The sequence below is a fragment of the Dromaius novaehollandiae genome, unplaced genomic scaffold, assembly GCF_036370855.1.
Source record: "Dromaius novaehollandiae isolate bDroNov1 unplaced genomic scaffold, bDroNov1.hap1 HAP1_SCAFFOLD_41, whole genome shotgun sequence".
In the NCBI taxonomy this organism is placed as follows: domain Eukaryota; kingdom Metazoa; phylum Chordata; class Aves; order Casuariiformes; family Dromaiidae; genus Dromaius; species Dromaius novaehollandiae.
The window spans coordinates 1,657,026-1,672,584 of NW_026991492.1; the positions used below are offsets into that span (position 1 = coordinate 1,657,026).

At 53.5% G+C, this 15,559-nt stretch overlaps 1 protein-coding gene and 1 pseudogene across 1 annotated transcript; one reads left to right on the plus strand and one right to left on the minus strand.

Annotated features, from left to right (window-relative positions):
* Positions 1 to 1,169: 1,169 nt before the first annotated feature.
* Positions 1,170 to 2,105, plus strand: LOC135326950 (olfactory receptor 14C36-like). The gene has a single exon (XM_064504592.1). The coding sequence runs from the start codon at positions 1,170 to 1,172 to the stop codon at positions 2,103 to 2,105; it is 936 nt and encodes a 311-aa protein (XP_064360662.1).
* Positions 2,106 to 6,687: 4,582 nt separating this feature from the next.
* On the minus strand, positions 6,688 to 8,199 carry LOC135326951 (olfactory receptor 14C36-like; annotated as a pseudogene).
* Positions 8,200 to 15,559: the final 7,360 nt, after the last annotated feature.

Consider the following 15,559-nt stretch of genomic DNA (forward strand, 5'->3'; position numbering starts at 1 on the left):
AGTCAGAAACCTTGTCACACTCTTCATCACCCTCTCCATTTCTGGGCTGAGAGAGAAGAATTTGGAAATCACTGTGAAACTGAACTCCTCCGCTCCCAGCTCAGTCCAGTGTCTTTCTTAGAGGAACTTGTGAGTGTGGTTGTCCTTCATCTGAGTAAGGTGCAAGTGCAGGACAGGGAAGGGCAAGACTCACTGACAGACCAGGTCCTGTGACCCCCTACAAAGTCACTGCGAGTCCTTTTTCCCTCTTGGGATGCACAAGGGCTCAGGCTGAGACCAATTGAAATGCCAAAATTTCTACACCATCAAAGAATGCTCCCATGCTGAGAAGGATGCATCTAAAATGGACATACGTGTGTGTGTGTGTGTGTGTGTGTGTGTGTATACGCCATCATATATATATCTATATGTATATCAATATATCATCAGACTCCTCCACTGATCATTTTGCAGAGAAAAATGGGTTTCCAAATGTTGAACAGCCCTTCCACATACGGGCTGGACATATTCTGCTGCAGGATGTGTGCATCAGAGCTAGTCACTTCCCATTCTCTCTGCAGTGCCTGGAGGAAGGGTGCAAACGGTAAACTAGTGGAAGGACAGGGTCTATCTCATTGGAACAGAGACATCGAGAAAGGGTCAGGCACCCCCTGCCTTCACTTGACTGTTTCTCTGCCTTCCTGGAGTGAGAACTGGTGTGACTGATCCAGATCCAGACACCTCTGTTCAAGAGGGCAAGGCTGGGGGAGATGAATCTCTCACAAGGGTCTTCTCTTTCAAATACAGCTGGCATGAGAGCTGTGTTGAGCTCTCATTATGGTAAAGAGAGAATATTCCCACTGGTACCTGGACCAATTCCCCTGCTCCCAGCACCCAGCGCCCTTTCTCAGGTATCCCACCACATAGCAGGCTCAGTTTGACACCTCCATTTACCCGTGCCAGCAGAGCAGGGCTGACTCCTCTGGAGCCCACGGGCAGAGGCCCCTGCTCCACACAGCACACTCAGCCAGTGCAAACAGAGCTCCAGAAAGGGAGTTCAACGAAGGTAAAGAACAGAGGAAAGGTGGGGCTTTCTATGAGAAACAGAATGGGTTTGGCTCAGAGAAGGCTGCTCTAACCTGAAACTCTCTGTTCCTCTTTGGACAGTCCACAAAGCCCCAAGGAAGCAAATGTCCAACAGCAGCTCCATCAATGAATTCCTCCTCCTGGCATTGTCTGACACCTGGCAGCTGCAGCTCTTGCATTTCTTGCTGTTCCTGGGCATCTACCTGGCTGCCCTCCTGGGCAACGGCCTCATCATCACAGCTGTAGCCTGCGACCACCACCTCCACACCCCCATGTACTTCTTCCTCCTCAACCTCTCCATCCTTGACCTGGGCACCATCTCCACCATTGTCCCCAAATCTATGGCCAATTCCCTGAGGGACACCAGGGCCATTTCCTACTCAGCATGTGCTGCCCAGGTCTTTTTCTTCTTCTTTTTAATTGCAGCAGAGTATTGCCTCCTCACAGTCATGGCCTATGACCGCTTTGTGGCCATCTGCAGACCCCTGCACTACGGGACCATCATGGGCAGCAGAGCTTGTATCCAAATGGCAGCAGCTGCCTGGGCCAGTGGTTTTCTCAATGCTCTCCTGCACACTGGGAACACATTTTCAATACCACTCTGCCAAGGCAACACAGTGGACCAGTTCTTCTGTGAAGTGCCCCAGATCCTCAAGCTCTCCTGCTCAGACTCCTACCTCAGAGAAGTTGGGCTTATTGTGGTTAGTCTTTGTTTCTCGTTGGGGTGTTTCATTTTCATTGTGGTGTCCTACGTGCAGATCTTCAGTGCTGTGCTGAGGATCCCCTCTGAGCAGGGCCGGCACAAAGCCTTTTCCATGTGCCTCCCGCACCTGGCCGTGGTCTCCCTGTGTGTCAGCACTGCAATGTTTGCCTACCTGAAGCCCCCCTCCATCTCCTCCCCAGCTCTGGATCTGGTGGTGGCTGTTCTGTACTCGGTGGTTCCTCCAACAGTGAACCCCCTCATCTACAGCATGAGGAACAGGGAGCTCAAGGAGGCCCTGAAGAAACTGGTTCAGTTGGTACTGTTTCAGCAGCAATAAGCTGTCCATCTCTCCTCATAAGTGATTTCCAAGAGATCTCAGGCAACGTTTGTGGTTTGGGCATTCTGTCTGTGATAAGCATGGTTGTTCATAAATGTCTGAATTCATCCCTCTTCTCCAGAGGCACAAACCCCATCTGTCTGATTCAGAGACCTTCCCTAAATCTACCGATCCCTGTGTCAGAGCTGGCCTCCCTCGCAGCATCTCTGTAATAAAAGTGGATTTCATCAGTACAGTGCCTGCAGGCTGGGCTCTTCTTCCAAAGTGGAAGACAGGAATGTGCTCAGGGAATTGCACCTGAAAAGGCCCTGTTGCCATATCTGGGTTTTCCATGGGCTAAGGGGCATCAGCTCATAAAGTGATGTGTTAGGGAATGTGGGCTGGATTCAGTCCTCAGTTGTGGGGGCCCAGTGACCCTGAGGAAGGTGAGCGGTAAAGAGGTCTCTGCTGGGGACTGTCTCACGTATTACTGGGCTGGTGAGAGATTCTCATCCTTCTGGAAGGGAATATGCAACCAGCCAGAGAGCACAGGGCATCTCCAGGGTCAGTTTGTGCCTGGAATGGGCAGTGAGTGGAGACTCCCAAAGACAAGTGGAGTCACCCGAAGGTAAAGGGCCAAACCAAGGAATGCACCACATCAGGGCTCTGCACTCTCAGGAGAGGGAGTGGGCTGGGTCTAATGACACCCCTGAACACCTCCTGAGCAATGTCAAATGCCCTGTGATTGCTCTAAGCATCCTCCACAACCACAGACCCTGGGGAGGGTTTGCCAGGTGCAATGATGCTGGTCCAGCTGGGTCTGCCCTCACCAGCACGGCCAGTGAGGAGTCACCCCAGGGCCCCACAGCCCACTCGCCCTGCAGAGCAGCACCGTCAGCCCAGGGCCCTGCAGGGAGCACAGGGGAGAGGTGCAGGAATGGCCGGCCAGGCCAGCATGGACACACTGACCTGGGGAAAGGCTCTCTGGGGAGCAGGGACGTCCCTGGAGAAGAGCAATTGTGTGCTTGTGGGGAGGAATAAATGAAAACCTGTTTCTGTGTGTGTCAGCTCCGGGCAGGCTGCTCTGTCACTGGAGCTGCCGGAGGAGCCCCAGGGCCAGGACTCTTGTGCTGTGCTGGGGAGAGGGGCTGCCCAGAGGGGCTGCAGGCAGCCAGGGTCAAGGATCTCTGGTCATGAGACCATTTCCTTGTGCCATTGCTGGCCCCCAGGTGTGGGGCTGATGTGGAGGCTGACACCCCTCTCTGCCCCCCAGCAGCTGCTGTGCCCTGCAGAGGGGCTGGGGCTGTGGGGTGAGTGCCCAGAGCTCTGCACCACCCTGCGGCGGGCACTGCTGTGGGGCCACCCCAGCCTGGGCTGCTCTGCTGGGTGGGCTGCGGAGAGGGCAGGGGAGGTGGGGAGAGCTGGGGAGGGTCTGGGCTGTGTTGGAAAGGGCCTGGAAGAGGCAAAATGCCAGCAGGCAGCTCCCATGCGTGAATGGTGCCCAGAGCATGGGGAGGAGCAGGGAGATTGGGACGCAGACCCCTGCCCTTGGCTGCATGGCTGGGGCACCGGACAGGTGATGCCTTTGTGGGCAGCCAGGCTCCAGGTTTGGGGTAGATGCCAGGTCAAGGGTAGGGGCTCCGGGATTTTCACAGGCTTCCAGTGCAGCCGTGACTGTGGTGAAGGCAAGTGGGCAGAGCCAGGCACATGCAACTGCAAAGGCTGGGGGTGGGAAAGGCAGTGTGGGGCTGGGGAAGGCCCTCCCTCTGCTCCCCATGGGGAAGAGAGTCCCCAGGCGATGCTGGACTCTGCTTTGGCTGAGGGGAGGGAGCACAGGGCAGGGTGGAAGAGGCAGACGGAGCCTCTCAGGGTGCATGAGGGAATTTTCCAAAGCCCAGGGCTGAGCCGGGCACCTTTGGATCTTTCCCCTCAGGCTCTCCCAGCTGGGCTCATTCTGCCCTGCCCTAGGTGTTCTCATACCCCTGCCAGCCATGCAAGAGCAGAGCTTGAGGAACAAGAGTTCATGGAGTCTCAGTGCAGTTTTGGTGGGAGGGACCTCTGGAGGTCTCCAGCCAACCTCCCACACCAAGCAGGGCTGGTTGGAGCCCTACAGTCTTGTCTGGTGATCGCTGGACTGTGCCTGACCCTGGTTACCATCCCCAAACCTGCTCTGCTCTTTTTTTCCAGGCACTGGGGGAGGGCACCTCCCATCGGTGGGGCACTGCCCTGCCTGCCTTGCTGGCACCCTCAGCTCCAGGCTCTGCTTCCCACATGGAGCAGCGCTGCTCTTGCTGCTCCCGACAACACACTCTCTGTAGCAGGATCCCCGTCACAAATGGTGCATAAACACTCGAGCTCTGACACAGAAAAGCCTGCTCTCCTAACTGTGTATCATAAAATCAGACCCCAGTGCCTGCGCTCGCTTTTTCATCCAGATCAGACTTTCTGTGCAGTGGTACCTGGGTAGGGGGTGCAAATCCGAAGCCCTCCTTGCACCTTCAGATTGGCTGTCAGGCAAGGGTTGCTGCTGTGAACACATATGGTCACCTTCTGTACCTACAGCCTTCTCTGGGATCTGCTCAGTGCCAGCTTCCCTTGCCCAAGTTTTCATGACTGTAGTGTGGAGGCAGGTCCAAGGTAAAGATGAGGAGTCAGGTGAGCAGGATGGGGACAGGCTCAGGTCAGCACCCGAGAGGTGCAGGACCAGGCACAGGCGTGTCCACGGCATAACTCAGGTCGGGCCCAAGGACAACGGCAGCAGCTCCCTGGCAAGGGCTCAAGGCCTTGCTATGAGGCTGGTCATTCTCTGCCTCCCCTGCTCATGTCCCCAGCAGATCCCCCTCCCTGTCTGCCTGCAGCCCCTCCGGCAGCTCCTGCTGCCCCAGGGACAGAGCAGCCTGCCCCAAGCTGGTGACCAGAGAAACCTGTTTCTCATTCTCGTTTTCTATCTCTGAATGCTGCCCTGCTCCTCTCCTGGGACATCCCTGCTCCCCAGAGAGCCTTTCCCAAGTCAGTGTGTCAGTGCTGGCCTGGCCATTCCTGCACCCCTGCCCTGTGCTCCCTGCAGGGCCCCAGGCTGGTGGTGCTGCTCTGCAGAGTGAGTGAGCTGTGGGGCCACGGGGTGACTCCTGACTCAGCTCTGGCCATGCTGGTCAGGGCAGGAATCAGACCCAGCTGGACAGGGATCACCACCACTGATACTGCTGGCACCTGTCTGTGCTCATGGAAGGTGCTCAGAGTGACCCCAGGGCACCTGCAATGGCAGGAGATGTGCTTGGGTGGGCACTAGCTCCAGGCTGTGGTGTTTCACTGAGGCTGCAGGAATCACTCTCCAGTGCCCCTTCCCTGGGCCTCCTGGGTCCCCACTGCCTCTCCAGGGATTGCAGAGCCCTCGTTTCCCCATGCATCCCTGGATTTAGTGCTTTACCTTCTGCTTACTCCACTGTGGACCATCCCTCACTTTGTGAGGCTCCACTCACTGCCCACCCCCACGCACACACTGTCCCTGGAGACCCCGTGAGCTCTCCTGGGGGCTCAGATTGCCCTCCAGAAGGATGGCATCAGCACTGTCACCTGTGGGACAGCCTGGCACAGGTGATTCAGAGACCATTCCCCATCTCCACTGGCACTGGTCACCGAGAAACGAGCTCTGAATCCAACCCTCGGTCCCTAACAGATCACCCAGGGACTCTGAGCTCATTCCCCAGAGCCCATGGAGTTTGCAAGCAGAACAGCAGACCCTGCAGTGGTGCAATCCCTTGAACATATTTTTGACTCCATCTTCTGAAGAAAGGCCAGACTTCAGGCACGTCACACAGGAGAACCCCCTTTACTATGGAAATGTTATTCTGGAAGCCAGGTCTGGCATAAGGGTGCCCAGGGCCTGGTCCTGCCTGAGCTCACAGAAATGCACAAGGAAGCACCATGTTACAGGAGCGCTTAGGCCATGTACACACATGAGAGCACAGCAGGACATTGCAGCCCCCACTCAGAGGCTGCAGCAAGGATATGCCTGCTGTGGCAATGTAGGGATGGTCCTGAGGAGCAGAGGGTCTGTCCCCACAAGCTGCATCCAGACTCTCCTCCCTTCTGCTCCCACTCCGCTGTGAATATTGGAGCACTGAAGAGGGAAAGGACCAGCCCATGGTGACAGCTGTCTGCCACCCTCGCAGGAGAAGGGTGTGAGATCACACCCTGAGTGTGGCTAGGAGATCTGGGCTCTCCTAATGGACATCGGACTTCTGGTCTCACCCTGTCAGTGCTCATCTGAGCCTGGCTCTGGGCCTCTGAGCATCCTTGGTGTCAGTTCTGAAAGAGACACGGCAAAGGGAAACCCATTGCACTGGGGGCATCCGAGGGAGCTCAAACTAGTGGGCTCTGAGGTTCCCCCACCTCTGCTGATGAAGGGGGAAGCCTGGCTTCCTGTTTCAACATGGTCTCTGGGTCAGATTCAAAGGAGAGATTCCAGAGGAGACATGACATGAACTGGATAGTTTTCTTTGTCTTTTACTGTAGATGTAAAAGAGAAAAGTAAGAAAGAAGTAAATGCACAACACACACCCTTGATGCCAGATATCCTGGTGAGTGAATGAACGAGGGACAGTTACTGGTGCTGACCTTGTACCCGTCGGATCAGTTTCTTCAGTGCCTCCTTGAGCTCCTTGTTCCTCCTGCTGTAGATGAGGGGGTTCACTGCTGGAGGCACCACCGAGTACAGAACAGCCACCACCAGATCCACAGCTGGGGAGGAGATGGAGGGGGGCTTCAGGCAGGCAAACATGACAGTGCTGATAAACAGAGAGACCACGGCCAGGTGCGGGAGGCACATGGAAAAGGCTTTGTGCCGGCCCTGCTCAGAGGGGATCCTCAGCACAGCAGTGAAGATCTGCACGTAGGACACCACAATGAAAATGAAACACCCAAAGCCTAAACAGGTACTAACCACCAGAAGCCCAGTTTCCCTGAGGTAGGAGTCTGAGCAGGAGAGCTTGAGGATCTGGGGGAATTTCACAGAAGAACTGCTCCACCACATTGCCTTGGCAGAGTGGTATGGAAAAGGTGTTGTCCCGATCCAATATCGGGAGGGTTTCGTTACGATCCCAAGGACGAGATTAAGACGCTAAAACCGGTCAAATATCGTACAACCTTTTACCTTTATTTTCCACGAATTGGGGAGAAAAGGCGTGTGTGTGGGGGGGAAGGCGAAGGGAAGGCGAAGGGAAAAAGGGAACAAGGGTAAGGGGAAAAGACAGAGAAAAGTTGGAAAAGGAGAGAGGAAGCTAGCTACCACCACTCCGAGGCCGATGATGTTCCGCTGACTCCGCTCGAATCACAGCTCAAGCTGGGTGCCTCCGACGAGGGACGAGGAGCGAGGGCCGAGAGAGGGAGTGAGAAAGAGATTGGGGGGGGGGGGGAACAAAGAAATCCCTCGGCAATTATAGCTTTTTCAAATTAAGTTTTCCCACCCCTCACGTGGTAGTTCAGACCAATAGTAATATTTGGGTCTGGGGTCTCCTGCTCCTTATTGGGTCTCATCACTGTCCCTAGGTAGGCCGTTTACTCTTGCCGTTTCTGCTGACAGGTGTGTCTCCATTCTTGGGTCCAGCCATTAGCTCTCAAGGTCCTGACAAAGAGGCGGTAACTCCAGCAATTAGCACTGTTTCAGCAGAGCACAGGAATGCAAATTGCTGGTAACGCCCTTATCATTCCCGCCTGCAGCAGCTCTGGGGCCCTTTCTCACTGAACTAGGGAGTGCGGCCTAAGGCTTCAGCAAATTTAGCCACTCATGCCAAGCACATTTTATGGAAGTTGTTCTAAAAACGGACAATAATTTACAGTCCAGATCCCAAAGTCTCTGCCCGATTGCGGTCTCGTTCAGTGCAGGCTCGGTGTGTCCCGGGTGGTCGCAGGGAGACCTTTTCAGGGGTCGCAGCAGCTCAGTCGTTGTGGCCTGCCTGCACCCCATGCACCAAGAAATGTTTAAGGCAAAAAATTCATTCATCAGTCCGCCACAGGTGTTAGCAGTATGTAGGATAGCATTGATAAAACCAGTGCCCCAGGCAGCTGCTGCCATTTTGACACAAGCTCTGCTGCCCATGAGTGTCCTGTAGTGCAGGGGTCTGCAGATGGCCACAAAGCGGTCGTAGGCCATGACTGTAAGGAGAGAAAACTCAGCTGAACATAAGAAAAAGAAGAAAAAGACCTGGGCAGCACATCCCGAGTAGGAAATGGCCCTGGTATTCCACAGGGAATTGGCCATGGATTTGGGGACAGTGGTGGAGATGGAGCCAAGGTCAAGGAGGGAGAGGTTGAGAAGGAAGAAGTACATGGGGGTGTGGAGATGGTGGTCGCAGGCTATGGCTGTGATGACGAGGCCGTTGCCCAGGAGGGCAGCCAGGTAGATGCCCAGGAAGAGCGAGAAGTGCAAGAGCTGCAGCTGCTGTGTGTCTGCAAACGCCCGGAGGAGGAACTCGTTGAAGGAGCTGCCGTTGGTCATTTGGTCCCACTGGGCTTTCGGGACTGTTTAAGGAGGAAACGACATTGAAAAGTTAGGAGAGATCTTCCCAGGAAAAAGAAAGTAACATTTCTCTTTGAAAACACCACATCACTTCTCTATTTTTTGGGGAGGATCACTGGGCAGGCACCTTGCGTGAGCTCTGGTTTATGCTGGCTGAGTGTGCTGTGAGGAGCAGAAGCCTCTGCCCATGGGCTCCAGAGCACTCAGTCCTTCTGCACAGTGGTGGGAACATGGGAACAGGGGTCAACAGCTCTGACACTCATAATTTCTGTCAAATAAAATATTCGTCATGTGGAATGGCTTTTCAGTGTCTTCACTACCTGCTCTAAAGAATGACAGCTGAGGAACAGAGTTTTAGGGAAGTTTTAATGATGTTTATTTTCTCTAAGATGTCCCTGTCCCCCCTGGGGTGTGTTCCTCAAAGACAGAAATTCTCAGCATTTCTACTGTGAGTCTTGAAAAACAAAAAGATTCACTGCCACTTGGTACAGAGTGAGGACAGCTTGTCTGTCTATCAGCCTTGCTCCCAGCTGTCCTGTGCTCACACTGCTTTGAGCTGGAGGACCATCACTCTCATACATTGCACAACTTGCAGACAGGTGTCAGAACTGCAGCTGAAACCGCCCCCCCCCCCCCCCCGGGAGTGACCCCAAGGAGCCCGAGAGAAAAACAGGAGCAGCATGGAGCAACACCATGATCCTGCTGCCAAGGCAGGCAAGGAGAGAGAGACAGATGGGCACTTGGGAAAGCCTCCACCTTACCCAGCTGGACATGCCACCTCACAGACGGTGACATCGCAGGGCAGTCACTCTCAGCCCCTTTGTCGGGCAGCAGTAAGCAGGCCCGTGGTATGAGAGAGGCCCCTCTGCTCTGCTGGAGGTCTGGCTGCAGAGGAGGGGGCTCATGGCCTGGACCCCATGGCTGTCAGGGCAGAGGCTCTGCTGGGTGGGAGAAGAGACATGGGAGGCTTGCTTGGAAGAAGCTGTCTGCATTGCAGGGACTGACCAAGACATGCTCAAATCCATTCTCCAATGATGTCTCTGTTAGCAGGTCCCTCTCATTTCCTGACCACCTCTGCTGCCTGGAGCTGTCCCTGCTGGCAGCTCTTTCTCTGTCCCAGCTTCTTTTCCCAGTCAGTGCTCACAGACCCCTTCCCACCCTCTGTGTGCTCAGTTCTGCCCTACAGAAACCTCCCAGGACAGGGCACTTGCCAGGGGCATCTCGGTGCATGCACGTCCTAAGCAGCAGGTCAGATAAACTCCCAGGAGGCCACAAATGATGTCTGTAGGCTAAGGGGAGGCTAAAGCAGCTCGATGAGATTTCTCACAGACCTATTAATCTCTCAGAGTGAAGGTTCAGGAGTCCCAGTTCCTTGCCAAACCAGAAAACTCTTTCTTTTATTCTCCCTGCTAAAATTAGGGAACTGAAAATGCAGATGCCAGAAGGAAATCTCCTTCTCTTTCAGGTAGCCCTTCTCTTGATATTCCTCTTGAAAAGAATCCCTGGACATGTCCTGTGCATGAGCTAGAGCTGTGAACAGCCCTGATCCACACAGCACCCTCTCAGCAGGAGAATGAACCTGCCCTGCTGGGTCGCTCCTCTCACCCAGAGCTTCTCCCCACAGTGCCATGGGGAGCTCCCTGGGCAGGCTGAGTGCTGACCCTCACAGGTGGCAGAATCACTGCTCTGAACTTCTCTGAATTACAGCCCTGCACAGACCTGAGGGCACACGCAGGCTTCACCCCCATGCAGCTGCCCCTGGCAGGAGGGAGCAGCATGCCCCGTCCCTCTGATTGTGTGGCAGGGAATCCCTGCTCTAAAGCATCTCCTTTTCCTATGCACTGGAAGAACGGGGAGAGCAATTCTAAAAAAAACCATCAGTCATGGGACAGGCTGGGTTCAGAAATCCCCTCCAGGAACCTCAGTAGCATTGCCCTGCAGCCAGAGGCTTACCGTGTCAAGGGCTGTGAAGATTTCCCCCACAATCAGCTCTCCTCTCTCCTCCCACTCCACACTGCCTTGCACTTCTCTCTGCCTTCTCTCATCTCATGTCAGCAGCAGCAGGCAGTGCCCGCAGCCCTGCTGCTCTTGGCAGAGGAGCTGCTCCTGCACACAGCTGTCTCGGGACAGTGCTGCCAGGTTGCCATGAGCTCCCTCCATCCCAGGAGCCTGGCCCCACTCAGGAGCAGAGGCCCAGCTGATGGCATGAATTTCTCTGTCCCTTGTGCTCCCTCCTCCTGGGAAACGTTTATTGAAGTAGACTAAAATAATCACCGATGGTCCCTCTCTAAACACTGAAGGAAGACTGATTGCAGCATTACAGTTAGTCTCATCAGAGGATGGTTATCTGAAAGAGGTGGAAACATCCCACTGTAGATTTCCGTAATCCCACCTCTTAACTAGGCAGGACACCTAGACAGGGACAAGAAGGGAGCTCCTTGACACGTGGTTCAGGTATTGATTCTGATGAGTCTGTTGAAGCATCGTACACCAGGTCAGAAGCCCCTGAGCAGCAGTGGGATTCACATCCCTCCCGTGAACTCCACAAACACACAGGAGCTGAGATTCCCCTTCCCCAAGCTGAAGTGAGCACAACAGAGGTGTCTGAACATGAGCTCATTGTCTAAGCTCCCATCATAATCACTGGAGATGGAGGGTGGGAGTCACTTGCCCACACACAAACACCCGGTGACAGCTGAAGAGACAGAGGTGGTCGAAGACATGTGCCAGTGTCTGCTTGCTCTGGTGGAGCAACCGTGAGACCTCCATCCTTCTAGAGCATCAGGTAGGGGCCAAGTGGGGAATTTCCATGGCCAGCTGTAATGACACCAAATGCCTAATGCTCCTACTAAAGCTCCACTCACCATGAAGCAGAGACACAGGCAGACCTCTACAGCCCAAAAAGCAAACAAAGTTCAGTGCAGACATGTGATTTAAGGACATAAGATAGGCCATAGGCAGGACCAGGTCAGATGCCTGGGGTGTCCAGCACAACCATATGTCTCTAGCACATACAGCATGGCACCTACAGGAAAACCATGCCCCTTTGGAGTGGTGCTGGGCAAGTGCCCCAGGGCATCTTGGGTTTCCTACCTGTGCCCAAGCAACTGGATCCCACCACTGCCTTTAGGCCAAGTCCATCCCATCTACATCCAAGTGTGCTGCATAAATGAGAGGCACACCACACCAAGGTCTCTGCTCTAGTCTCTGCACTCTCAAACCCTCTTGCTCTCCTCTCCCTGAACCTCTTCTCACCCCTGGATGTTATGAACAGCGAATGGGCAAATGATGACCTCAAGGTGGCTGGATCACAGGCTGCCCAGGCCCCAGGACTTCTTCAGTGGCACCTTGTCCTGCCTGCAGATCAGTTCACCTCTGTCACAGGTCCAGTGGTGCTGCAGTCAGCTCAGGCAGCAAACCCCTCTCCTGGCATTCCTGTACAGCCCAGCTCTGTGTTTCTCCCTGGCCTTGGGCACTGCAGGGTTTGTTCTCTTAGTGGGCACCTCCTTTCACCATTACAGTGCCCCATTATCTATGCCAGCACGTCTCTGCTCTGAAGTGGGGCCACTGCACACACGGTGTCCTTGGCTCTTGGTAACAGGTTTCACCATGACCAACCAGTCTGTTCTCTCTGCCACAGCTGAAGCTCTGTAGCCCAAATATATGCAAACGCATGCAGCCCAGGGCACAGCCAGGAGCACAAGCTGTCACAGGACTGCAACATCATTGGAATAACTGAGATGTGGTGGGATCACCCACATGACTGGAGGGCTCTCCTTGGAGGGTACAAGCTCTTCAGGAGAGATGGTCAGGGACAATGAGGAGGGGGGATGCCCTTGGTGTGAAGGGGCAGCTCAGATGTGTGGAGCTCTTCCACGGAAGAAGCAAGGCTTTGGGTGAGTGCTTGGCTGCAGTCACCTTTAAGCAATGTGAACAAGTCTGTGGATCACGGGCCCTGGTTCTTAGGGGGGTGGTGGTGTGATTTCCATGTCCCAGACATTAACTGGAAGGGCAAGCAGCAGAGTGCAAGCAGGCCAGGCGGTTTCTGGAGGGCATCAGGGACAACTTCTTAGCACCGGTGTATGATGGGACAATACTCATGATACTTTCTTGTATCTGGAAGTTTCAAACAAGGAGGAACTGATCAGGGATGGGATAGGCAGTAGCAGCCTTGCCTACGGTGACCATGAAAAAGTAGAGTTCCAGATCCTGAGGGGAGTGAGGAAGGAGGGTAGCAGAGCGCAGACCCTGGACAGTCCAGCACTGCACTGCAGAACATGTGCATCAGGACGGGCTGAGATCTGACCGGCAGAGGAGTGACCCCGAGTAGAAGGACCTGGACATTACAAAGGATGCCATAGGAGCCAGTGGTGCGTGCTCACCACAAATCAGGCCAGCTGCGTATGGGACTGTATTAGGAAGGATGTGACCACCCAGATAAGGGGAGTTATTACTCCCACCTTGACTCAACACTGGTGTGGCCAAATGCAGAATAGTGTGTCCCAGTGTGGGCTGCCCAGTGCTGGAGGAATGGGGAGCAACTGGAGAGGGTCCAGAGGAGTCTGCCAGTATGGGATTAGGGGCCTAAAGTGCCTGGAGAGGCTGAAGGACCTGGGCTTCCTTAGCCTGGTGAAGTGTTACAGCTGAGGCCAGTACAGGAGTTGCCTGTGACAGCTTGAAGGGTGGTTTCAGAGATGCTGGCACTCTTCCTGGAAGTGGGAAACAGCATGAGAAGGGGAAACAGCCACAAAGAGCAGCTTGAAAGGTACAGACTGGACTCCAGGAAAAAGAAATGTCACTTGTGTTGTGGTGCAACAGGTCACCCAGAGGGATTCTGAGAGACCAGAATTCAGACCAGCCCCTGGCTTTGTGTTTCAACAAAAAGCAAGTGAGTGAAAAGGGACATCAATAAAGCTGGGGAGATCCTGCAACGAGAGCAAGGTGGGGAAGCAGGTTGGGTGTCTACAAGCTGCAGGGAAACAGGTGCAGGGTTGTGACAACTTAGGACAGTCTGTGGTGGAGATGACCGAAGGCAATGTCAAAAGCCTCCAACAGAATGCAGGTCTTTGTCCTCTTGGCTATCGCTCTTCACTCTGTCACAGAGGCCTACGAGAACATGTCCTTTCCTTATTGCACCAGGTCTCAGTGCCTACTCACCCCCAGGGAGCCCAGGAGGTGCCATATCACTGTCCTGCACTCGGCATTGCACCCTTCCACTCTCACACCACCCAAGGAAGAGCCCTGAGCAACATGTGGGGGAAAGCATCACCCTACCCAGGGGCTGGCTGTGGGGCTTGGCCATTCTGTTTGATCACACACATGGAGGTTGACTTGGCATCACAGCCACCTGCACATTGCCTTTGCCTACCTGCAATCAGGGCCTTCAAGTTTGTGCTGTAATCAGACCCTGGGGAGGCTTTCTTGGTAATGGCCCTCAGTGGGACTCCTTAATGCTCCAAGAAACTTGGGGATTTGCTTCTGACTTCAACTTCTTGAAAGGTTTGTTCAGTCTCAGCACTGGAGGTTCATGGGCTCAGCACCAAATACACCTGAGGGGAAATTAAAATGCACAAACCCCTAAGGAGCCATGTGTCTTTCCGTAATTTTCTTCAGCTCTTCAATTCTTGTGTGGCTAATTGGAGAGGTTTCAGGAGTCTATATACAAGAGGAAGATTTCAATGAGCATCAGAAAAAAAGAAAAGAAAGAATTTCTGCTTTTAAAGTTTTCCTTTTTTTTTTCAGCTTACAAGTCAGGGTGTAGAATATCCACATTCTCCAACCGATATTGATCCAGAGTGGCTCCTAATGAAGTCTGGACATGTAGGAAAAGCAGCATCCTTGAGGGCAGACATCCACGGAAAAGATTCCTCCCCACCTCTCCAGCCCTGCCATTTCTCTCATCAGCCACTGGGGACTTAGAGCACTCTTGGTAAAATCTAACCTTTTTCCACTCAAGGCTGTAGCTGAAGGTTACAGCTCATGTGCACCAATTCCCACCTGCTTTCCTTAGAGAACTAGCTGCAAACAGACACAGAAGGATTTGTCTTAACTGCGATCAAAGAAAAATGAACGCGATTTACTGTCATAAGAAATAAAACGCACTCCTCAACTGTATGTCAAGTCTGAGTTGCCACCAGTGAGGTCCACAGTCTACAAGGAACAACCTTCCTTGAAATGTTCTTCACAAATAGATAGGAACGGCTGCACAGACATACAGTGAAGGAGCTGGTTGAAGAGACAATTACACTGCTGAAAGATGACGCAAGCTTTAGACTCCCTGAAGCTAAAGCAGCAACTGGAGAGTAAAGAAGTATCTGAATGATAAAGAGCAAGGGGAGGAGGAAGACTGGGAAAATATGGAAAGTGCATATGCCCAGATCATCTGACACAAAGTTGACTTTAGAAATGATCAATTTAGTCAGGGCATATGGAAATGGGTGAAATATTGGTGAGGTTAAAAGCACAACGTAACAGACAGAGCAATGGTAACACAAGTCAACGGGCAGATCAGTATTTCTTCTCTTGAGAAGCCATCATCTCATACCCTTCCTCAAAATTTCCATTATGTAATCATAGGAAATACTAACACTTTATTAAAATTATTCAGTCATTTCAGATGATGAAAATGGTCTCTCTCTCTCTTTTTTTTTTAATGTTGAAAACAGTTCTTCACTTTTCCAGGCAGAGCTCAGGTGTCCAACCACAAGCACCCAGTGGCACCTGGAGAGGCCCTGGTGTCTCTGAGGGACCTGCCTGACCCTGCCAGCTCTCACAGGGGACCTGTGGGAGGCCGGAGCCCCTTGGAGCTGCAGAGGGAGGCTGGGCAGAGGGGACCAGGGCATCTGCAATGTCAACACTTGTCCATGACCCTGCGACTGCATCCCGCCCCAGGTCTGAAAATGACTTTCAATTTCAGACAAAAAGATAATGCATAATCTCCCCAGAAGACTAATGTTTT

What these genes read in the sequence shown, in the direction of transcription:
- LOC135326950 (XM_064504592.1), top strand. Translation starts at nt 1,170, where the DNA reads ATGTCCAACAGCAGCTCCATCAATGAATTCCTCCTCCTGGCATTGTCT.